Genomic DNA, 25,650 nt, shown 5'->3' with positions numbered 1-25,650 from the left:
TGTGTGTGTGTGTGTGTGTGTGTGTGTGTGTGTGTCCAACCACCCCACTCCTGCTCGAAAGTGGGCCGAACTGAAGCTTGTTCCCGACACAATTGTTGCAAGTCAAAACTGGCTTTTATCGGGCACGGTTACTCACTTTGGAACCATTTTAAAGCATCACAACAAAAGAAAACACACTTTAAAGTTGCATTTAAAGTAGCAGTATGGAAAAACAAGTTGCCTCTCTATTGAATATATTATCCTATATGTCTGATTCATGACACCAAGACTTCCTACGTTTGCCAATAAGTAGATGTGATCAAAATGGTATCAATCTCACGTAGAGTCCCGAACCATTCTGAGAGATAATGAGCAAACCAGTCATGTATTGTAAATTTATTTATATTATTCACATGTGAATAATGCTGTATAATAGACTGTATGTATGTTATTCACATGTGAACAATGCTGTATAATAGACTGTATTTATTTTATTCACATGTGAAAAATTCTGTATAATAGACTGTATTTATGTTATTCACATTGTGACTAATGCTGTATAATAGGCTGTATTTATGCTATTCACATGTGAATAATTCTGTATAATAGACTGTATTTATTTTATTCACATGTGAATAATGCTGTATAATAGACTGTATTTATATAATTCACATGTGAACAATGCTGTATAATAGACTGTATTTATTTTATTCACATGTGAAAAATGCTGTATAATAGACTGTATTTATATTATTCACATGTCAATAATGCTGTATAATAGACTGTATTTATATAATTCACATGTGAATAATGCTGTATAATAGACTGTATTTATGTTATTCACATGTGAATAATGCTGTATAATAAAAGACTGTATTTATATTATTTACGTGTGAATAATGCTGTATAATAGACTGTAATTATGTTATTCACATGTGAACAATGCTGTATAATAGACTGTATTTATTTTATTCACATGTGAAAAATGCTGTATAATATACTGTATTTATGTTATTCACATGTGAATAATGCTGTATAATAGACTGTATTTATTTTATTCACATGTGAAAAATGCTGTATAACAGACTGTATTTATGTTATTCACATGTGAATAATGCTGTATAATAGACTGTATTTATTTTATTCACATGTGAAAAATGTTGTATAACAGACTGTATTTATGTTATTCACATGTGAATAATGCTGTATAATAGACTGTATTTATGTTATTCACATGTGACTAATGCTGTATAATAGACTGTATTTATTTTATTCACATGTGAAAAATGCTGTATAACAGACTGTATTTATGTCATTCACATGTGAATAATGCTGTATAATAGACTGTATTTATTTTATTCACATGTGAAAAATGCTGTATAACAGACTGTATGTATGTTATTCACATGTGAATAATGCTGTATAATAGACTGTATTTATGTTATTCACATGTGACTAATGCTGTATAATAGACTGTATTTATGTTATTCACATGTGAATAATGCTGTATAATAGACTGTATTTATATTACTCACATGTGAATAATGCTGTATAATAGATTGTATTTATATTATTCACATGTGAATAATGCTGTATAATAGACTGTATTTATGTTATTCACATGTGAATAATGCTGTATAATAGACTGTATTTATATTACTCACATGTGAATAATGCTGTATAATAGATTGTATTTATATTATTCACATGTGACTAATGCTGTATAATAGACTGTATTTATGTTATTCACATGTGAATAATGCTGTATAATAGACTGTATTTATTTTATTCACATGTGAAAATGCTGTATAACAGACTGTATTTATGTTATTCACATGTGAATAATGCTGTATAATAGACTGTATTTATGTTATTCACATGTGACTAATGCTGTATAATAGACTGTATTTATGTTATTCACATGTGAATAATGCTGTATAATAGACTGTATTTATATTACTCACATGTGAATAATGCTGTATAATAGATTGTATTTATATTATTCACATGTGAATAATGCTGTATAATAGACTGTATTTATGTTATTCACATGTGAATAATGCTGTATAATAGACTGTATTTATATTACTCACATGTGAATAATGCTGTATAATAGATTGTATTTATATTATTCACATGTGACTAATGCTGTATAATAGACTGTATTTATGTTATTCACATGTGAATAATGCTGTATAATAGACTGTATTTATATTATTCACATGGGAATAATGCTGTATAATAGACTGTATTTATATCATTCACATGTGAATAATGCTGTATAATAGACTGTATTTATATTATTATTACATTTGTCTACCAGCAGGTGAACGATGCATGAATTATAATCTATAATTGACTTTTAGCAAGTTTGAGACCAAGCAGAAGCAGTGTGTCAACAATAGCAGCGCAAGCTAGCATTAGCTCACTGCTATCAATACGCCGCTAAAATAGTATGTCTGCGTTGTATCGCTTATAATAACAATATCACTCATATTTGGTTCATTTTCAGGCCACAACATGCAAATGGAATATTGTTAGCAACACAATAGAGGACCCTCCTTCTGTTGACTCAATTGTTAGCTATTTATTTAATGTGTAAAAAAAAGCCAAGCATAAGTGTTCTTGTCTTATATAAGGATTGTGGATGATAAACAGCACATCTCTTTACAATTTTTGTGTATTTCTAGTATGACTGATCTAATAATATGGTAAGAGTGCAGAAGTTGGCCTCTAGTGACGTCATCCGACCTCAAATCTACGAAAATTGAAGCGGAATAACCAAAATTGCAGACTGAATTTGTGGCATTTTGTGATGTTTAGACGGTATTTTCACATACTTTGTGCATTGTAAATACAATTAGATATTGTTTAGTGGATACAATGAAACACAATTTAGCATATAAAGTTGACTGCTACTTTAAGGTAAAAACTACATGATTGTCTCGTTGGGAAAATTACTTTCTCCAACCCTCCAGAGATCTCTAAATCAAACTCAAGGCTTTTATTTTGAACAGGTGTCGCAAGCAAAGCTGCACCAGTTTTGCACAGATGGGATGGAACGGGACAGGAAGTCAATCAACGCTGCGTGTTGAATAATAGTTTACATACATGGACGTGGACAGGGACATGTCCCCTGTACTTTGTAACGTAACAAAATAAATAATAAGCTATTGAATGGAGACAAGTCAAACATTAGCGCCAGGCGGAAGCTTGTCCTTTTAGACCGCCCACAAGCTCATTGATTGGCTTTCTGGGGCTGCCTTCTGGCCAACTGGGTTGTGACGTTGATTTGACATTGAAATTTGGTTATTTCCCAACCAATAATTTACAACACAAATACAACGTTAAAACAACATGCTATTTAATGACGTTTATACAATGTCAGTTTCTGACGTTGATTTGACCGTTGAGTTTTGGTCATTTCCTAACTAATATTCTACAACACAAATACAATGTTGAAACAACATGCTTTTTGATGATGTTTATTCAATGTTGATTTGACCATTGAATTTTGGTCATATTTCAACCAATATTTCACAACACAAATATATATATATTTTTTTTTGTGACGTTGTTTGAACCACTGAATTTTGGTCATTTTCCAACCATTACTCTACAACACAAGTAGAACGTTGAAACAACATGCCTTTTGACGACATTTATACAATGTCAGTTTCTGACGTTGATTTGACCGTTTAGTTTTGGTCATTTCCTAACCATTATTCTACAACACAAATACAACGTTGAAAAAAACATACTTTTTTTTGGTGACGTTGTTTGGACCATTGAATTTTGGTCATTTCCCAACCATTATTGTACAACACAAGTAGAACGTTGAAACAACATGCCTTTTGACGACGTTTATTCAATGTCAGTTTGTGACGTTGTTTGGACCATTGAAATTTGGTCATTTACCAACCAATAATTTACAACACAAATACAACGTTGAAACAACATGCTTTTTGACGACGTTTATACAATGTTAGTTTCTGACGTTTATTTGACCGTTGAGTTTTGGTCATTTCCTGACCATTATTCTACAACACAAATACAACGTTGAAACAACATACTTTTTGACCATGTTTAATCAATGTCAGGTTGTGACGTTGATTTGACATTGAAATTTGGTCATATTTCAACCAATATTCTACAACACAAATACAACGTTGAAACAACATGCTTTTTTTGTGACGTTGTTTGGACCATTGAAATTTGGTCATTTCCCTAACCAATATTCTACAAAACAAATACAACGTTGAAACAACATGCTTTTTGACCATGTTTAATCAATGTTAGGTTGTGACGTTGATTTGACATTGAAATGTGGTCATTTACCAACCAATATTCCACAACACATATACAACGTTGAAACAACATGCTTTTTTTTGTGACGTTGTTTGGACCATTGAATTTTGGTCATTTCCCAACCATTATTCTACAACACAAGTAGAACGTTGAAACAACATGCCTTTTGACGACGTTTATTCAATGTCACGTTGTGACGTTGATTTGACATTGAATTTTGATTATTTCCCTAACCAATATTCTAAAACACAAATACAACATTAAAACAACATACTTTTTTTTTGTGACGTTGTTTGGACCGTTGAATTTTGGTCATTTCCCAACCATTATTCTACAACATAAGTAGAACGTTGAAACAACATGCTTTTTGACGACGTTTATTCAATGTCAGTTTGTGACGTTGTTTGGACCATTGAAATTTGGTCATTTCCCGACCAATAATTTACAACACAAATACAACGTTGAAACAACATGCTTTTTGACGACGTTTATACAATGTTAGTTTCTGACGTTTATTTGACCGTTGAGTTTTGGTCATTTCCTGACCATTATACTACAACACAAATACAACGTTGAAACAACATACTTTTTGACAATGTTTAATCAATGTCAGGTTGTGACGTTGATTTGACATTGAAATTTGTTAAAAAATGTCAACCAATATTCTACAACACAAATACAACGTTGAAACAACATGCTTTTTTTTGTGACGATGTTTGGACCATTGAAATTTGGTCATTTCCCTAACCAATATTCTACAAAACAAATACAACGTTGAAACAACATGCTTTTTGACCATGTTTAATCAATGTTAGGTTGTGACGTTGATTTGACATTGAAATTTGGTCATTTACTAACCAATATTCCACAACACATATACAACGTTGAAACAACATACTTTTTTTTGTGACGTTGTTTGGACCATTGAATTTTGGTCATTTCCCAACCATTATTCTACAACACAAGTAGAATGTTGAAACAACATGCCTTTTGACGACGTTTATTCAATGTCAGTTTGTGACGTTGTTTGGACCATTGAAATTTGGTCATTTCCCAACCATTATTCTACAACACAAGTAGAACGTTGAAACAACATGCCTTTTGACGACGTTTATTCAATGTCAGTTTGTGACATTGTTTGGACCATTGAAATTTGGTCATTTCCCGACCAATAATTTACAACACAAATACAACGTTGAAACAACATGCTTTTTGACGACGTTTATACAATGTTAGTTTCTGACGTTTATTTGACCGTTGAGTTTTGGTCATTTCCTGACCATTATTCTACAACACAAATACAACGTTGAAACAACATACTTTTTGACCATGTTTAATCAATGTCAGGTTGTGACGTTGATTTGACATTGAAATTTGGTCATATTTCAACCAATATTCTACAACACAAATACAACGTTGAAACAACATGCTTTTTTTTGTGACGATGTTTGGACCATTGAAATTTGGTCATTTCCCTAACCAATATTCTACAAAACAAATACAACGTCGAAACAACATGCTTTTTTTTGTGACGATGTTTGGACCATTGAAATTTGGTCATTTCCCTAACCAATATTCTACAAAACAAATACAAAGTTGAAACAACATGCTTTTTGACCATGTTTAATCAATGTTAGGTTGTGACGTTGATTTGACATTGAAATGTGGTCATTTACCAACCAATATTCCACAACACATATACAACGTTGAAACAACATACTTTTTTTTTGTGACGTTGTTTGGACCATTGAATTTTGGTCATTTCCCAACCATTATTCTACAACACAAGTAGAACGTTGAAACATCATGCCTTTTGACGACGTTTATTCAATGTCAGTTTGTGACGTTGTTTGGACCATTGAAATTTGGTCATTTCCCAACCAATACTTTACAACACAAATACAACGTTGAAACAACATGCTTTTTGACGACGTTTATACAATGTTAGTTTCTGACGTTTATTTGACCGTTGAGTTTTGGTCATTTCCTGACCATTATTCTACAACACAAATACAACGTTGAAACAACATACTTTTTGACAATGTTTAATCAATGTCAGGTTGTGACGTTGATTTGACATTGAAATTTGGTCATATTTCAACCAATATTCTTCAACACAAATACAACGTTGAAACAACATACTTTTTTTTGTGACGTTGTTTGGACCATTGAATTTTGGTCATTTCCCAACCATTATTCTACAACACAAGTAGAACGTTGAAACAACATGCCTTTTGACGACGTTTATTCAATGTCAGTTTGTGACGTTGTTTGGACCATTGAAATTTGGTCATTTCCCAACCAATACTTTACAACACAAATACAACGTTGAAACAACATGCTTTTTGACGACGTTTATACAATGTTAGTTTCTGACGTTTATTTGACCGTTGAGTTTTGGTCATTTCCTGACCATTATTCTACAACACAAATACAACGTTGAAACAACATACTTTTTGACAATGTTTAATCAATGTCAGGTTGTGACGTTGATTTGACATTGAAATTTGGTCATATTTCAACCAATATTCTTCAACACAAATACAACGTTGAAACAACATCCTTTTTTTTGTGACGTTGTTTGGACCATTGAAATTTGGTCATTTCCCTAACCAATATTCTACAAAACAAATACAACGTTGAAACAACATGCTTTTTGACCATCTTTAATCAATGTCAGGTTGTGACGTTGATTTGACATTGAAATTTGGTCATTTACCAACCAATATTCCACAACACATATACAACGTTGAAACAACATACTTTTTTTTGTGACGTTGTTTGGACCATTGAATTTTGGTCATTTCCCAACCATTATTCTACAACACAAGTAGAACGTTGAAACGACATGCCTTTTGACGACGTTTATTCAATGTCAGGTTGTGACGTTGATTTGACATTGAATTTTGATTATTTCCCTAACCAATATTCTAAAACACAAATACAACATTAAAACAACATACTTTTTTTTTGTGACGTTGTTTGGACTGTTGAATTTTGGTCATTTCCCAACCAATATTCTAAAAAACAAGTAGAACGTTGAAACAACATGCCTTTTGACGACGTTTATTCAATGTCAGGTTGTGACGTTGATTTGACATTGAATTTTGATTATTTCCCTAACCAATATTCTAAAACACAAATACAACATTAAAACAACATACTTTTTTTTTGTGACGTTGTTTGGACCATTGAATTTTGGTCATTTCCCAACCAATATTCTAAAAAACAAGTAGAACGTTGAAACAACATGCCTTTTGACAACGTTTAATCAATGTCAGGTTGTGACGTTGATTTGACATTGAATTTTGATTATTTCCCTAACCAATATTCTAAAACACAAATACAACATTAAAACAACATACTTTTTTTTTGTGACGTTGTTTGGACCGTTGAATTTTGGTAATTTCCCAACCAATATTCTAAAAAACAAGTAGAACGTTGAAACAACACGCCTTTTGACAACGTTTAATCAATGTCAGGTTGTGACATTGATTTAACATGGAAACTTGGTCGTTTCCCATCCAATATTCTACAACACAAATACAATGTTGAAACAACATGCCTTTTGACGACGTTAAATCAATGTCAGGTTGTGACGTTGTTTGGACCATTGAAATTTGGTCATTTCCCTAAACCAACAATTTGCACCCAAGGTCGGACATCAACTATTAAAACAACTATTTTGCAAGGTTGTTTCAAAGTCAGTTTTAAAGGGCACGTACGTCAAATCAACGTTGTATCAACGTTGCCTCGTGCCTGCTGGGCTGACTGCCGTCACGCTACCGGATGTCACCTGCGTGCCCCAGACCACTGTCCACGGTCCAAAAGCGGAATAAAGACTGATCACGTCGGTGGAACGGGAAGTGACGGAGTAAAACGAGTAAAACAAAAGGAATGTTGTGTGTAGCAGTTTTAACGAGGGTCGTAAAGAGCGTCCACAGAGCCTCAATATAATAATGGAACATGTTTTATGTTTTTTACAGCTGATCTGTGCTCCAGGCAGCCATATGTGTCTTTAATTATGCTGACCATTTATTAAACAGCCGTCCCTAAGAAAATACAAAACTACTGATCCGACAGGGAAGGTCTTCACCCCCTTCTCCTGAATATGTTGCCTCCCCCACCTCACAATGGCAACAAAATTGTGCAAATCTTTCCGCACGTTTCCATCGTTCCTCATTAGTCTCCTTCCCAGACCTTCCTAGCCTTTCTCCGCAGCCGCCTGGCAGTACAATGTGGTGGGCAGATTGATAGAGGAAGTCTGTAGGTTTGTTAGACACTCCAATCAATCAGCATCTTGCAAAACCGCCGGCTAATTAACTTACTCCGCAGCTGCCGGGGGGGGGGGGAGGGTGGAAGGCAAAGAAGTATAGTTGGTAAAAAGGGGGAGTGCAGATCCAGGAAGATGATAGATGCATATACGGACGCCCCATCCAGGTAATAGACTTCTGTCTGGGAGACAAGAAGCGCAGGAAAGATGGATGGAGAGACACGGAAACAAAAGGGAAGGAGAGATTAAGTGAAGGAGAGAGGGTGACCGATAACATGGAGGGTGTTTTAACGGCGACCGTTGGTCCATGGCAGGAATCATTTTGCAGAGGAAGGTGAGCTAGACTGTCATCCATCAACAGGCTGAGCTCCCAACTACTGGAATCCAGTGAACACATCCAGAATCTTCCATAGGAATCCATCTGTCATTGACACCCTGCAGATGGAGGTCAAAGAGCAGGGTTAGCCCTTATTTATTTAGTTTTTTGCTTAGGGACACTTTAGAACAGACCTGGGCAAATTAAGGCCCGTTAAAGGCCTACTGAAATGATTTTTTTTTTTTATTCAAATGGGGATAGCAGATCCATTCTATGTGTCATACTTGATCATTTCGCGATATTGCCATATTTTTGCTGAAAGGATTTAGTAGAGAACATCGACGATAAAGTTCGCAACTTTTGGTCGCTGATAAAAAAAAAGCCGTGCCCGTACCGGAAGTAGCGTGACGTCACCGGTTGAAAGGCTACTCACATTTCCCCATTGTTTACACCAACAATTCGGACCGAGAAAGCGACGATTACCCCATTAATTTGAGCGAGGATGAAAGATTCTTGGATGAGGAACATGAGAGTGAAGGACTAGAGTGCAGTGCAGGACGTATCTTTTTTCGCTCTGACCGTAACTTAGGTATAAGGGCTCATTGGATTCCACACTTTCTCCTTTTTCTATTGTGGATCACAGATTTTTATTTTAAACCATATCCTCTTGAAAATGAGAGTCGAGAACGCGAAATGGACATTCACAGTGACTTTTATCTCCACGACAATACATCGGCGAAGCACTTTAGCTACGGAGCTAATGTGATAGCATCGTGCTTAAATGCAGATAGAAACAAAAGAAATAAGCCCCTGACTGGAAGGATAGACAGAAGATCAACAATACTACTATCAGGAGACACCGAACCAAACTCTGGACATGTAACTACACGGTTAATGCTGTGCCGCCTGTCGAAGCCTAGCAATGCTGTTGCTAACAACGCCATTGAAGCTAACTTAGCTACGGGACCTCGTCAGAGCTATGATAAAAACATTAGCGCTCCACCTACGCCAGCCAGCCCTCATCTGCTCATCAACACCCGTGCTCACCTGCGTTCCTGCGATCGACGGCGCGACGAATCATCGATGCGGTCTGCGGCTAGCGTCGGATAGCGCATCTGCTATCCAAGTCAAAGTCCTCCTGGTTGTGTTGCTGCAGCCAGCCGCTAATACACCGATCCCACCTACAGCTTTCTTCTTTGCAGTCTCCATTGTTCATTAAACAAATTGCAAAAGATTCACCAACACAGATGTCCAGAATACTATGGAATTATGAGATGAAAACAGAGCTTTTTGTATAGGATTCAATGTGTCCCAATACTTCAGTTTCAACCATTGACGTCACGCGCATACGTCATCATACATAGACGTTTTCAACCGGAAGTTCCCCGGGAAATTTAAAATGTCACTTTATAAGTTACCCCGGCCGTATTGGCATGTGTTGCAATGTTAAGATTTCATCATTGATATATAAACTATCAGACTGCATGGTCGCTAGTAGTGGCTTTCAGTAGGCCTTTTACCTTTTCAGTCTGGCCCGCCGGATATTCCCAAATATTTGTTTTAGATGTTTAAGATGTAAAGTGTAGCTGCCATTATGATGTGCACTCATGTTTTCTAATGACCGGAAGTCTTCAACTATACCAGGGGTCGGCAACCCGCGGCTCTAGAGCCGCATGCGGCTCTTTAGCGCCGCCCTAGTGGCTCTCTGAAACTTTTTTAAAAATGTATGAAAAATGGAAAAAGATGAGGGGAAAAAAAATTATTGTTTTAATATGGTTTCTGTAGGATGACAAACATGACACAAACCTCCCTAATTGTTATAAATCACACTGTTTGTATTAAACATGCGAGTATTTGGCAAACGCCGTTTTGTCCTACTAATTTTGGCGGTCCTTGAAGTCACCTTAGTTGTTACATGTATAACTTTCTCCGACTTTCTAGGACGTGTTTTATGCCACTTCTTTTTCTGTCTCATTTTGTCCACCACACTTTTAACGTTGTGCGTGAATGCACAAAGGTGAGTTTTGTTGATGTTATTGACTTGTGTGGAGTGCTAATCAGACATAGTTGGTCACTGCATGACTGCAAGCTAATCGATGCTAACATGCTATTTAGGCTAGCTATATGTACATATTGCATCATTATGCCTCATTTGTAGCTATATTTGAGCTCATTTAGTTTCCTTTAAGTCATCTCAATTCTATGTATATCTCATGACACACAATTTGTATGTAATATGGCTTTTAATTTGTTGCGGCTCCAGACAAATTTGTATTTGTATTTTTGCTCCAATATGGCTCTTTCAACATTTTGGGTTGCCGACCCCTGAACTATACTAAGTCTTTCAATGTCTGCGCTTTTGCATGATATACTAGTTACTATGGTCATCTAATTAGTTACTATGGTCATCTAATTAGTTACTATGGTCATCTAATTAGTTACTATGGCAGACCTGGGCAAATATTATGACAGACCACCTCAAAGAAAAGGAATGGAATTGTACAGTTTTTTACTGAAGGGGACACCCAAAATGTATAAATGGTAAATAATAAATGGGTTATACTTGTATAGCGCTTTTCTACCTTCAAGGTACTCAAAGCGCTTTGACAGTATTTCCACATTCACCCATTCACACACACATTCACACACTGATGGCGGGAGCTGCCATGCAAGGCGCTAACCAGCACCCATCAGGAGCAAGGGTGAAGTGTCTTGCCCAAGGACACAACGGACGTGACGTTTTACATGAAAATAAAAAAGGTGGGATTTACAATATGAACTATGAACAATAAAACACTGAATATTAAGAACATATGAACATCTCAGCCTAGCCAGACATTCCCAAATATTTGTTTTAGATCTTTAAGATGGAAAGTGTAGCTTGAACTATACAAAGTGTTTCAATGTCTGTGCTTTTGCATGATATACTAGTTACTATCATCTAATTAGTTACTATGGTCACCTAATTGGTTACTATGGTCATATAATTAGTTACTATGGTCATCTAATTGGTTACTATGGTCATCTAATTAGTTACTATGGTCATCTAATTGTTTACTATGGTCATATAATTAGTTACTATGGTCATCTAATTGGTTACTATTGTCATCTAATTAGTTACTATGGTCATCGAATTAGTTACTATGGCCATCTAATTAGTTAATATGGCAGAGCTGGGCAAATATTTTGACTCTGGGGCCACATTGAGAGAAAAACATATGTCTGGGGGGGTCAATGTGTATGTGTGTATAAATGATATATACACGTTTAGCTGTAAAAATGTGCTGTACAGTATGTGTGTTTGGCTCCCTTTTTTTCAGGAACACTAATACTAAAAATTAGGGATGTCCGATAATGGCTTTTTGCCGATATCCGATATGGCGATATTGTCCAACTATTTAATTACCGATACCGATATCAACCGATATATACAGTCGTGGAATTAACACATTATTATGCCTAATTTGGACAACCAGGTATGGTGAAGATAAGGTACTTTTTAAAAAAAATGAATCAAATAAAATAAGATAAATAAATTAAAAACATTTTCTTGAATAAAAAAGAAAGTAAAACAATATAAAAACAGTTACATAGAAACTAGTAATTAATGAAAATTTGTGAAATTAACTGTTAAAGGTTAGTTAATGAACAGGTAGGTAGTATTTCCTGCTTGGCATTGCTGCCTGTCGCACCTCCTCCAGTGCCCACGGGTCAGCTGCAGGGTCATCAGCCAGGAACCACCATTCACCAACGTTTCACTCCTTTAATCCTGGAACGTCTCCTGGTGGCGGAGCAGTGACAGGGACGTCTCCCTGTCACCCCCTGCAGCTGATAGCTGTTACCCCCTGCGGCTGTTATCGGGGTTAGTTGTTCTTTCCCCAGCTCCTGTCCTTCCTCCTCAGCCAGAGCCAAAAGCTGCCTTTCTCGGCCTCCTCTGCCAGATCTTTTATGGCCTTTCTCAGCTTTCTTCCAGTCACTCCTACGTCCCTCAAAAGGCGTGTGGTTGACAGCCCCACGTAGCCTCGGCAGCCAACTTCTACTGGGTAGATGGTTGTCTTCCAGCCAGCCTCCCGGCACTCAGCAGCCAGCTCCGAGTACTTGGCCTTCTTGCGCTCAAAGGCGGCCTCGATCCCCTCCTCCGATGGTACGGTCAGCTCAATAAGGTGCACCACTCTTGCCTTGCTGGACCACACTACAATATCCGGGCGGAGAGATGTAGTGGTGATCTCCGTGGGGAACCGGAGCTGCCTATTGAGGTCAACCCTCATGTCCCACTCCTGGTCTGGGGAAAAGGGCCTTGCTGCTGTCTCTCTTGGCCTGATGTATCTTTGACCCCCCCCTTCCGTGACAAAGCTGGTATGGTTCTCTGCTGGTGGTGATTCTTTGCTGCCCTGTCGACACCCCTCCAGCACCTCCGCTAGTTTCCTCAGGACCTGGTCGTGGCGCCATCTATAGCGCCCCTGAGAGAGTGCGGTCTTGCAGCCCGACAAGATGTGCTGGAGGCTTGCGTTGGGAGCATTGCAGAGTGAGCAGCATTCCTCGTTCCCGAACCATTGGTGAAGGTTACGAGGACAGGGAAGCGTGTCGTAGGTTGAACGAATAAGGAAGCTGATCCTTGCCTGTGGAATCTTCCACAGGTCGGACCAGCTGATGTTCCGGTTGACCACTCCCTCCCAGGTTGTCCACCTTCCTTGTCGGCCCTGCGACACGGCCTTGATCTTATAGCGCTCTTCCTCCATCCTCGTCACCTCCGCCACCACCATCTCCTTCCTCTCCTTGCGGTTGGCCTTAGACCAGAACCGAGGCGCTTCTCCCCATCCTAGCCCTGCTCTTCCTGCCTGGACTCTGCCCATGAGCTCTTGGTGATGCAGCCTACTGACAGCTCGGTCAACCTCAGTTTGGGCTTTCCACTTTCGGCCAGTGGGAACCTTGGCATTGGCGTTCCTTACTGACTGGTCAGTGGACTCTCTTAGTTCGAGGACCAGCCTGGACTTCTCCTGCATATAGCCCAGACTGATAGACTGCAGTGGCAGCTGCAGTGCGTTCTTCCCAAAGAGGCCCGTTTCTGAAAGGCACCGTGGTAGTCCCAGCCACTTTCTGATGAATGAGTTGGCTTTTCCATCCATCTTACTCACGGCAGATGAGGGGATCTCGCTCATTTTCAGAGGCCACATCACCCTCCTGTAGAGTATGAACTGGTAGCACCAGACCTTGTACTTTCCAGGGAGTTGGCTCTGGTCGATCCTTGCCAGGCCGTCCGTGAGTTGTTTCATGACAGTCCTCCCCATCTGTTTATCGGACAGCTCTGCAGTGTACTGCCTCCCCAGGCTTTTGATGGGTTGCTCAGACAGGAGGGGGATTTTCTCTCCCCCGACGACAAAGATGGTGTTGTCGTTTCTGACTCCCCTTCTGAGTGACAGGCTACGGGATTTGGAGGGTTTGATCTTCATTCTGGCCCATGATGTCAACTCATCCACCCTTTTCAGCAGTCGAGATGTACATGCTGCTGTCTGAAGGAGGCTGGTGACATCGTCCATATAGCTCCTCAATGGGGGTAACCTCTGACCAGATGGTGTTTTGATTCCTCCAACCATTTGCCTTGCTCCGATGAGGATTATCTCAAAGGCTGCCACGAACAAGATTGGAGAAATGGCACACCCCATTGCAATTCCCACTTCTAGATGCTGCCACCCGGTGGTGAAGTCCTGGAGGGCAAAGCACATCTGCAGATCGCTGAAGTAAAGCGCTACCAGGTTCTTGATGCAGGGTGGCATGTGGAAGAACTCCAAGGCGTAGTTGATCAGCTGGTGTGGGACCGATCCGTACGCGTTGGCGAGATCGAGCCAGATGACATGCAGGTCGGTCTTCTCCCGCTTGGCCTTCTGGATCTGGTCCCAGATCATCGTAGAGTGCTCTACGCATCCTGGGAAACCTGGAACTCCTGCTTTCTGGCAGTTGGTGTCGATGTAGCGATTCTCTAGCAGGTAGGTGGTCATCCTTCTGGCCAGCACTGAGAAGAAGATTTTTCCTTCTACGTTCAGCAGGGCGATGTTTCTGAATTGGCCGATATTTTTGGAGTTTTCTTCCTTCGGGATGAATACCGCTACAGCCCTTTGCCACTCCGCTGGAATGAGTTGCTTTTTCCAGGCAGTTCTCATTAGATACCAGAGCAGTTCAAGTACCTTGGGGCAGTTCTTATAGAGCTTGTAGGGAACTCCATTGGGGCCTGGTGCTGATGAGGACCTTGCCTTCTTCACGGTTTGCCTAACTTCGCTGAGCTTGGGGGGCATGATGTTAAATTCAGCTGTCGGTGGCGCAGGCCGGGGCACGTACCCTGGTGTTCCTAATGGGACGTTTCTTAGCGGATCACTGTACTGCCTTTTGACGTGCTGTTCCATTTGCTCCCTGGTGGTTTCGAGCTTCCCGGACTTTTTCTCCTCCAGCAGTTGTCTGGCGTGCTTGAAGGGATCCTTGAAGAAGCTGGCTCGCTCTTTCTGCTTCCGTTTGCTACGCTTGCGGATGCGTTCAGCTCTGCGGAGCCTGGATAGCCTTTGCCTGACCTCCTCCCACAGGACTTTCAGACCTTCTCTCTCTGGCTGGGTTGCCTTCCTCCAGTTCTTGCGGAGTTGCCGGCGTCTTCGCACAAGCTCGGCGATCTCCTTTTCCCTCCTCCCCATTTCCCTTGGGGCAGTCCTCTGCTTGGAGATAATTTCACCAAACCTGTCTTTGCAGGTCTGGTATATGATGTCCCCAAACAGGTTAAGCTTAGCTTCGGCACCTCCATGCAACCTTTCCTCCAGGATCTTGGTCAGGTCTGTATCCAAAGTACGCCATGCCTCTGCTTCATTTGCCTTTGGCCATTTGAGCTTGTTCCTTCTTGCTGGTTTCTTGGTCTCTGCTTGTGGCTCTGTTCTGTGTGAGATGGTAGAGATTGGGTCTTGGTGCTCACGTGGGGGCTCAGCCTCCACCGAGGGGCTTTCTTCCTCTGTGCCATCTGTGCTTTCAGCAACATTGGGTCCGTTAGCACTGTGGTTTTCTACCTGGCTTCTGGTCCCTCTTGTCTCACCCGCTGCCGCGGTGCAAGGTTGCTGTTGGCCTCTCTGACCACACTTTGCTTTCCCCTGGTGGATTCGCAGTCCCCTGTACGTGGTCACCTTTTCCCATCCGCAAGCACACTTTCGGAGGATCTTCTCCTCATTAACTGGAGTTCTGATGTTCTCGTTATCCGTTTCCGTTGCCATCGTCGTTACCGTGTGGTCCGTCATGTTAGGCCCATCTTTCATCCCGCCTCTCGGAGGGCCTGCGGGTTGTTTTTTCCTTGATTTCTTCGTAGTTAAGGTGGGTGTCCCTCTTGCGAGAGACCAGTGGGTTGGGTAACTAGCCGTCCACTCCCGGTGCGGTCTTTCCCTGCTGCCATCCAGTCTTTCCTGGCTGTCCTCCAGTCTTCCCTGGACTCCAACTGCCCTGTTCACAGTAGTCACTGGGGTTTCCAGAACTTCAGTTAATGAACAGGTAGGTAGTATTTCCTGCTTGGCATTGCTGCCTGTCGCACCTCCTCCAGTGCCCACGGGTCAGCTGCAGGGTCATCAGCCAGGAACCACCATTCACCAACGTTTCACTCCTTTAATCCTGGAACGTCTCCTGGTGGCGGAGCAGTGACAGGGACGTCTCCCTGTCACCCCCTGCAGCTGATAGCTGTTACCCCCTGCGGCTGTTATCGGGGTTAGTTGTTCTTTCCCCAGCTCCTGTCCTTCCTCCTCAGCCAGAGCCAAAAGCTGCCTTTCTCGGCCTCCTCTGCCAGATCTTTTATGGCCTTTCTCAGCTTTCTTCCAGTCACTCCTACGTCCCTCAAAAGGCGTGTGGTTGACAGCCCCACGTAGCCTCGGCAGCCAACTTCTACTGGGTAGATGGTTGTCTTCCAGCCAGCCTCCCGGCACTCAGCAGCCAGCTCCGAGTACTTGGCCTTCTTGCGCTCAAAGGCGGCCTCGATCCCCTCCTCCGATGGTACGGTCAGCTCAATAAGGTGCACCACTCTTGCCTTGCTGGACCACACTACAATATCCGGGCGGAGAGATGTAGTGGTGATCTCCGTGGGGAACCGGAGCTGCCTATTGAGGTCAACCCTCATGTCCCACTCCTGGTCTGGGGAAAAGGGCCTTGCTGCTGTCTCTCTTGGCCTGATGTATCTTTGACCCCCCCCTTCCGTGACAAAGCTGGTATGGTTCTCTGCTGGTGGTGATTCTTTGCTGCCCTGTCGACACCCCTCCAGCACCTCCGCTAGTTTCCTCAGGACCTGGTCGTGGCGCCATCTATAGCGCCCCTGAGAGAGTGCGGTCTTGCAGCCCGACAAGATGTGCTGGAGGCTTGCGTTGGGAGCATTGCAGAGTGAGCAGCATTCCTCGTTCCCGAACCATTGGTGAAGGTTACGAGGACAGGGAAGCGTGTCGTAGGTTGAACGAATAAGGAAGCTGATCCTTGCCTGTGGAATCTTCCACAGGTCGGACCAGCTGATGTTCCGGTTGACCACTCCCTCCCAGGTTGTCCACCTTCCTTGTCGGCCCTGCGACACGGCCTTGATCTTATAGCGCTCTTCCTCCATCCTCGTCACCTCCGCCACCACCATCTCCTTCCTCTCCTTGCGGTTGGCCTTAGACCAGAACCGAGGCGCTTCTCCCCATCCTAGCCCTGCTCTTCCTGCCTGGACTCTGCCCATGAGCTCTTGGTGATGCAGCCTACTGACAGCTCGGTCAACCTCAGTTTGGGCTTTCCACTTTCGGCCAGTGGGAACCTTGGCATTGGCGTTCCTTACTGACTGGTCAGTGGACTCTCTTAGTTCGAGGACCAGCCTGGACTTCTCCTGCATATAGCCCAGACTGATAGACTGCAGTGGCAGCTGCAGTGCGTTCTTCCCAAAGAGGCCCGTTTCTGAAAGGCACCGTGGTAGTCCCAGCCACTTTCTGATGAATGAGTTGGCTTTTCCATCCATCTTACTCACGGCAGATGAGGGGATCTCGCTCATTTTCAGAGGCCACATCACCCTCCTGTAGAGTATGAACTGGTAGCACCAGACCTTGTACTTTCCAGGGAGTTGGCTCTGGTCGATCCTTGCCAGGCCGTCCGTGAGTTGTTTCATGACAGTCCTCCCCATCTGTTTATCGGACAGCTCTGCAGTGTACTGCCTCCCCAGGCTTTTGATGGGTTGCTCAGACAGGAGGGGGATTTTCTCTCCCCCGACGACAAAGATGGTGTTGTCGTTTCTGACTCCCCTTCTGAGTGACAGGCTACGGGATTTGGAGGGTTTGATCTTCATTCTGGCCCATGATGTCAACTCATCCACCCTTTTCAGCAGTCGAGATGTACATGCTGCTGTCTGAAGGAGGCTGGTGACATCGTCCATATAGCTCCTCAATGGGGGTAACCTCTGACCAGATGGTGTTTTGATTCCTCCAACCATTTGCCTTGCTCCGATGAGGATTATCTCAAAGGCTGCCACGAACAAGATTGGAGAAATGGCACACCCCATTGCAATTCCCACTTCTAGATGCTGCCACCCGGTGGTGAAGTCCTGGAGGGCAAAGCACATCTGCAGATCGCTGAAGTAAAGCGCTACCAGGTTCTTGATGCAGGGTGGCATGTGGAAGAACTCCAAGGCGTAGTTGATCAGCTGGTGTGGGACCGATCCGTACGCGTTGGCGAGATCGAGCCAGATGACATGCAGGTCGGTCTTCTCCCGCTTGGCCTTCTGGATCTGGTCCCAGATCATCGTAGAGTGCTCTACGCATCCTGGGAAACCTGGAACTCCTGCTTTCTGGCAGTTGGTGTCGATGTAGCGATTCTCTAGCAGGTAGGTGGTCATCCTTCTGGCCAGCACTGAGAAGAAGATTTTTCCTTCTACGTTCAGCAGGGCGATGTTTCTGAATTGGCCGATATTTTTGGAGTTTTCTTCCTTCGGGATGAATACCGCTACAGCCCTTTGCCACTCCGCTGGAATGAGTTGCTTTTTCCAGGCAGTTCTCATTAGATACCAGAGCAGTTCAAGTACCTTGGGGCAGTTCTTATAGAGCTTGTAGGGAACTCCATTGGGGCCTGGTGCTGATGAGGACCTTGCCTTCTTCACGGTTTGCCTAACTTCGCTGAGCTTGGGGGGCATGATGTTAAATTCAGCTGTCGGTGGCGCAGGCCGGGGCACGTACCCTGGTGTTCCTAATGGGACGTTTCTTAGCGGATCACTGTACTGCCTTTTGACGTGCTGTTCCATTTGCTCCCTGGTGGTTTCGAGCTTCCCGGACTTTTTCTCCTCCAGCAGTTGTCTGGCGTGCTTGAAGGGATCCTTGAAGAAGCTGGCTCGCTCTTTCTGCTTCCGTTTGCTACGCTTGCGGATGCGTTTTGCATGATATACTAGTTACTATCATCTAATTAGTTACTATGGTCACCTAATTGGTTACTATGGTCATATAATTAGTTACTATGGTCATCTAATTGGTTACTATGGTCATCTAATTAGTTACTATGGTCATCTAATTGTTTACTATGGTCATATAATTAGTTACTATGGTCATCTAATTGGTTACTATTGTCATCTAATTAGTTACTATGGTCATCGAATTAGTTACTATGGCCATCTAATTAGTTAATATGGCAGAGCTGGGCAAATATTTTGACTCTGGGGCCACATTGAGAGAAAAACATATGTCTGGGGGGGTCAATGTGTATGTGTGTATAAATGATATATACACGTTTAGCTGTAAAAATGTGCTGTACAGTATGTGTGTTTGGCTCCCTTTTTTTCAGGAACACTAATACTAAAAATTAGGGATGTCCGATAATGGCTTTTTGCCGATATCCGATATGGCGATATTGTCCAACTATTTAATTACCGATACCGATATCAACCGATATATACAGTCGTGGAATTAACACATTATTATGCCTAATTTGGACAACCAGGTATGGTGAAGATAAGGTACTTTTTAAAAAAAATGAATCAAATAAAATAAGATAAATAAATTAAAAACATTTTCTTGAATAAAAAAGAAAGTAAAACAATATAAAAACAGTTACATAGAAACTAGTAATTAATGAAAATTTGTGAAATTAACTGTTAAAGGTTAGTATTATTAGTGGACCAGCAGCACGCACAATCATGTGTGCTTACGGACTGTATCCCTTGCAGACTGTATTGATATATATTGATATATAATGTAGGAACCAGAATATTGATAACAGAAAGAAATGGGGGGAGGGAGGTTTTTTGGGTTGGTGCACTAATTGTAAGTGTATCTTGTGTTTTTAATGTTGATTTAATAAAAAAAAAAAAAAAAAAAAAAAAAAAACGATACTGATAATAAAAAAAAAAATGATACCGATAATTTCCGATATTACATTTTAACGCATTTATCGGCCGATAATATCGGCAGACCGATATTATCGGACATCTCTAAAAATTTGTAAAATTAACTGTTAAAGGTTAGTATTATTAGTGGACCAGCAGCACGCACAATCATGTGTGCTTACGGACTGTATCCCTTGCAGACTTTATTGATATATATTGATATATAATGTAGGAACCAGAATATTAATAACAGAAATAAACAACCCTTTTGTGTGAATGAGTGTGAATGAGTGTAAGTGGTTAGAGTGTCCGCCCTGAGATCGGTAGGTTGGAGTTCAAATCCCAGCCGAGTCATACCAAAGACTATAAAAATGGGACCCATTACCTCCCTGCTTGGCACTCAGCATCAAAGGGTTGGAGTTGGGGGTTAAATCACCAAAATGATTCCCGGGCGCGGCGCCGCTGCTGCCCACTGCTCCCCAAGGGGATGGGTCAAATGCAGAGGACAAATTTCACCACATCTAGTGTGTGTGACAATCATTGGTACTTTAATCTTTAAAACTTTAACTTTAAATGGGGGAGGGAGTTTTTTTGGGTTGGTGCACTAATTGTAAGTGTATCTTGTGTTTTTTCTGTGGGTTTAATAAAAAAAAACAAAAAAAAAAAACAAAAAAAAAACGATACTGATAATAAAAAACCGATACCGATAATTTCCGATATTACATTTTAACGCATTTATCTCTACTAAAAATCACAATGTCTGATAGAGTTCTAAAAAAGTTATGACAGACCACCTCAAAACAACACAATGGAATTTGAATTTTTTTTTTACTGAATTGGACACCCAAAATGTACATTAAAATAAGGAAAATGGGATTTACTATGAACAATAAAAGACTGAATATTAACAACATATGAACATATTTTACTTCTCAGAGCAGCTCCTCCATAGTTGTGTATCTTTTACAATCAAGCAAAAACCAACAAAAATGCAACAAAACAGCAAAATATGAATACAAAGGGTAATAAACACCTACAATATGATATATTATCACTTTAATGCAGAAATGTGTTGTAAAAATCTGCTTTCGCATCTGTTCCTGACACATGTGTGTGGGGCTGGCTGCTCTGTAAACAAACCACTCTGCTTTGTTCCTGGTCTGAGCTGCTGTGACCTAGATTACCCTAACAACTCCTATAACACCCAAAAATGCAGATTTCAACCATTGAAATACTTTCTATAGTTCAGTTTAAAAACATCACTGCCTAATGACAAATACACTTTTCATATTGAAAGTAGAGAAAAAATGATGTAGAACGTCCGGATTGGAAATGTTGATGGGTCCTATTTTTCCCGGGTCCGTACTATGGTCATCCAAGTCACAGCAGCCCAGAGGAGGCACCAAGCAGTGTGGGTGGGGAGCGTTTCCACCAGCCTGAAATGCTGGTGTCAAGGACAGACGGGGAAGGAGATTTTTACAACAAAGTTCTAAAACTTAGTGATGTATCACATATATCGGATTGTAGGTGGGTTTATTTACCCTTCGCGTTCATATTTCGCTGTTTGTTGCATTTTTGTTGATTGTAAAAATGTGGGTGTGACCTTCATATGTTGTCAATATTCAGTGTTTTATTCTTCATAGTTAATATTGTAAAAATCATCCATCCATCCATCCATTTTCTACCGCTTGTCCGCTTCGGGGTCGCTTTGAGCCTATCTCAGCTGCATTCGGGCGGAAGGCGGGGTGCACCCTGGACAATTCGCCACCTCATCGCAGGGTCAAAAGTAAGTTAAAAAAAAAATCAAATAAATAAATTAAAAAATAATTAAAAAAAGACTACGTGTGCAAACAAAGTTTAGTTAGTTTTTTTTGTTTTTTTTATATTTTATTTTTCAAAAAGCTAAAATTTGAAGTATATTTCATTTTGATTTTGAGAGCTTTTAATATTTTAGATCAGGGCATTTTGATATTTTTTTATTTTTTAAAAAAGCTATCAACAGATATTATATATATATTTAAAGACACCACTTTGTGTGATAGGTGACCAAGTATATTATTAATAATTATTGATTAGTTAATTAATTAGTAAACATTTTGAGCTTTTTTCTCATTGCATTCCGATTTGTTGCTGTTTTTTCTTATTGTTTTACTTTTGATGTTGTTATTTTTTTCACATGCAACTTTTTTTATTTTATTTTAGCAGACACATGAGGTATATTTGCACAAAGTATCAGTATCAATTCGGTACCGCCGATAACAGCCTGAGTTTTACTCGGTATAGGGGTCGGAAGGAAAATCAATAGTATTGTGTTGCACACAATCCCACATTCTTTATGTTCATGTACATTCTGGCTGTCTCATTCAGTAAAAAAAAAACAATTTAAAATTCCATTGCGTCTTTTAAGGCGGTCTGTCATAACGTTTTCAGCTTTTAATCAGACATTATTGTGAGGTTTTGTATTAGTATTAAATAAACCGGCCCCCAGACACATTTTTTTCTCTAAATTTGGGCCCCTGAGTCAAAATAAAAGCTTAATGATAAATCAGATGTATCAGATTGTAGGTGGGTTTTTTTTTTTTACCATTCACGTTTATATATCACTGTGTTTGTTGCATTTTTGTTGTGTTTTGCTTGATTGTAAAATATGTGGATGGAGAGGGGGTGTGACCATCATTTATTGCCAATATTCAGTGTTTTATCCTTCATAGTTAATATTGTAGCATTCTTTATTTTCATGTACATTCTGGGTGTCTCATTCAGTAAAAAAAAATTAAAATTCTATTGCGTTTTTTTAAGGCGGTCTGTCATAACGTTTTCAGCTTTCAATCAGAAATGATTGTGAGGCTTTGTATTAGTGTAGATATACCGGCCCTCAGACACATTTTTTTCTCTAAATGTGGCCCCCCGAGTCAAAATTAAAGCTTAGTGATATATCAGATGTATCAGATTTTTTACCCTTCGCGTTCATATTTTTCTTTGTTTGTTGCATTTTTGTTGATTGTAAAATATGTGAATGGAGAGAGTGTGTGACGTTCATATGTTGTCAATATTCAGTGTTTTATCCTTCATAGTTAATATTGTAGCATTCTTTATTTTCATGCACATTCTGGGTGTCTCATTCAGTAAAACAATTTAAAATTCCATTCCATTTTTTTCAGGCTGTCTGTCATAATGTTTATAGCTTCTAATCAGACATTATTGTGAGGTTTTGTATTAGTATCAGATAAACCGGCCCCCAGACACATTTTTTTCTCTAAATTTGGGCCCCTGAGTCAAAATAAAACCTTAATGATGTATCACTTATATCAGATTGTAGGTGGGTTTTTTTTACCCTTCACCTTTATATATCATTGCATTTTTATTGTGTTTTGCTTGCTTTTAAAAGATGTGGATGGAGAGGGGGTGTGACGTTCATATGTTGTCAATATTCAGTGTTTTATCCTTCATAGTTAATATTGTAACATTCTTTATTTTCATGTACATTCTGGGTGTCTCATTCAGTATAAAAAATGTGTTTTTTAAGGCGGTCTGTCATAACATTTTTAGCTTTCAATCAGACATTACTGTGAGGTTTTGTATTAGTGTAGATATACCGGCCCTCAGACACATTTTTTCCTCTAAATTTGGGCCCTCGAGTCAAAATTAAAGCTTAGTGATGTATCAGATCGTAGGTGGGGGTTTGTTTACCCTTCGCGTTCATATTTGTCTATGTTTGTTGCATTTTTGTTGATTGTAAAATATGTGAATGTGACCTTCCTATGTTGTCAATATTCAGTGTTTTATTGTTCGTAGTTAATATTGTAACATTCTTTATTTTCATGTACATTCTGGGTGTCTCATTCAGTATAAAAAATGTGTTTTTTAAGGCGGTCTGTCATAACATTTTCAGCTTTCAATCAGACATTATTGTGAGGTTTTGTATTAGTGTAGATATACCGGCCCTCAGACACATTTTTTCCTCTAAATTTGGGCCCTCGAGTCAAAATTAAAGCTTAGTGATGTATCAGATCGTAGGTGGGGTTTTTTTTACCCTTCGCGTTCATATTTGTCTATGTTTGTTGCATTTTTGTTGATTGTAAAATATGTGAATGTGACCTTCATATGTTGTCAATATTCAGTGTTTTATTGTTCATAGTTAATATTTTAACATTCTTTATTTTCATGTACATTCTGGGTGTCTCATTCAGTATAAAAAAATGTGTTTTTAAAGGCGGTCTGTCATAACATTTTCAGCTTTCAATCAGACATTATTGTGAGGTTTTGTATTAGTGTAGATATACCGGCCCTCAGACACATTTTTCCCTCTAAATTTGGGCCCTCGAGTCAAAATTAAAGCTTAGTGATGTATCAGATCGTAGGTGGGGGTTTTTTTACCCTTCGCGTTCATATTTGTCTATGTTTGTTGCATTTTTGTTGATTGTAAAATATGTGAATGTGACCTTCATATGTTGTCAATATTCAGTGTTTTATTGTTCATAGTTAATAATGTAACATTCTTTATTTTCATGTACATTCTGGGTGTCTCATTCAGAATAAACATGTACAATTCCATTCCATTTTTTAGTGCGGTCTGTCATAACGTTTTTAGCATTCAATCAGACATTACTGTGAGGTTTTGTATTACTGTACCGGCCCCCAAACACATTTTTTTCTCTAATTTTTTGCCCCCGGAGTCAAAATGATAGCCCAGGCCTGCTTTAGAAGATTGAACGCTGTTTGAAATTTCCAGTCAAGGTGTGACCATTGCATCAGCCTGCTGTTGCCGGGTAACACAGGACGTTAATTCACCCTTCTCCTTGTCCTCCCTGCAGAAACACGACGGGCAGTTCACCGTCATCCAGCTGGTGGGCATGCTGCGCGGCATCGCCTCGGGCATGAAGTACCTGTCGGACATGAGCTACGTTCACAGAGACCTGGCCGCACGCAACATCCTGGTCAACAGCAACCTGGTGTGTAAGGTGTCGGACTTTGGCCTCAGCCGGGTTCTGGAGGACGACCCCGAGGCTGCGTACACAACCAGGGTGAGGCACACTCCTGGGGTCTCGCACCGACTCCGCAGCGAGGGGCTTATAGATTGAGCAGTCAAGCTGTACACAAAGAGAATGATGCAATAGGAAACAATACCTCTGCATTTGCACCATATTTCAGAGCTCTGAAAGATGTTTTTCAGGCAGTTTCGTTCTCATAGCCACACAACTGACTAAAGCTGGGGTCATTGAAGACCACATGGCAGTAATGGCCGCCCTTAAATGGGAATTATACAGTAAAGGATTAATTATTATTTAGTTTTTTGAGGTGAGTAGTAAAAAACTGGCAGCTCAGTTGCCAGAATTGTACCATATAGTCTACAGTTGTTTGTACATTGTCCATCCATCCATCCATCTTCTTCCGCTTATCCGAGGTCGGGTCGCAGCCACTTTGTCCAGCTCTTCCCGGGGG

At 40.4% G+C, this 25,650-nt stretch overlaps 1 protein-coding gene across 1 annotated transcript in view; it reads left to right on the top strand.

Annotated features, from left to right (window-relative positions):
• The window catches only part of epha4b (eph receptor A4b), a 428,693-nt gene that overhangs the window by 380,549 nt on the left and 22,494 nt on the right, over positions 1-25,650 (top strand). Inside the window, exon 16 of the mRNA XM_062023909.1 lies at positions 25,023-25,232. Coding sequence (XP_061879893.1) covers positions 25,023-25,232 — 210 coding nt within the window. The remainder of the gene's footprint in view (positions 1-25,022; positions 25,233-25,650) is intronic.

Source organism: Entelurus aequoreus, linkage group LG16 (assembly GCF_033978785.1).
Source record: "Entelurus aequoreus isolate RoL-2023_Sb linkage group LG16, RoL_Eaeq_v1.1, whole genome shotgun sequence".
NCBI lineage: Eukaryota > Metazoa > Chordata > Actinopteri > Syngnathiformes > Syngnathidae > Entelurus > Entelurus aequoreus.
Note: the sequence above shows the minus strand (reverse complement) of the source record. Positions and strands in the feature narration are given on the sequence as shown.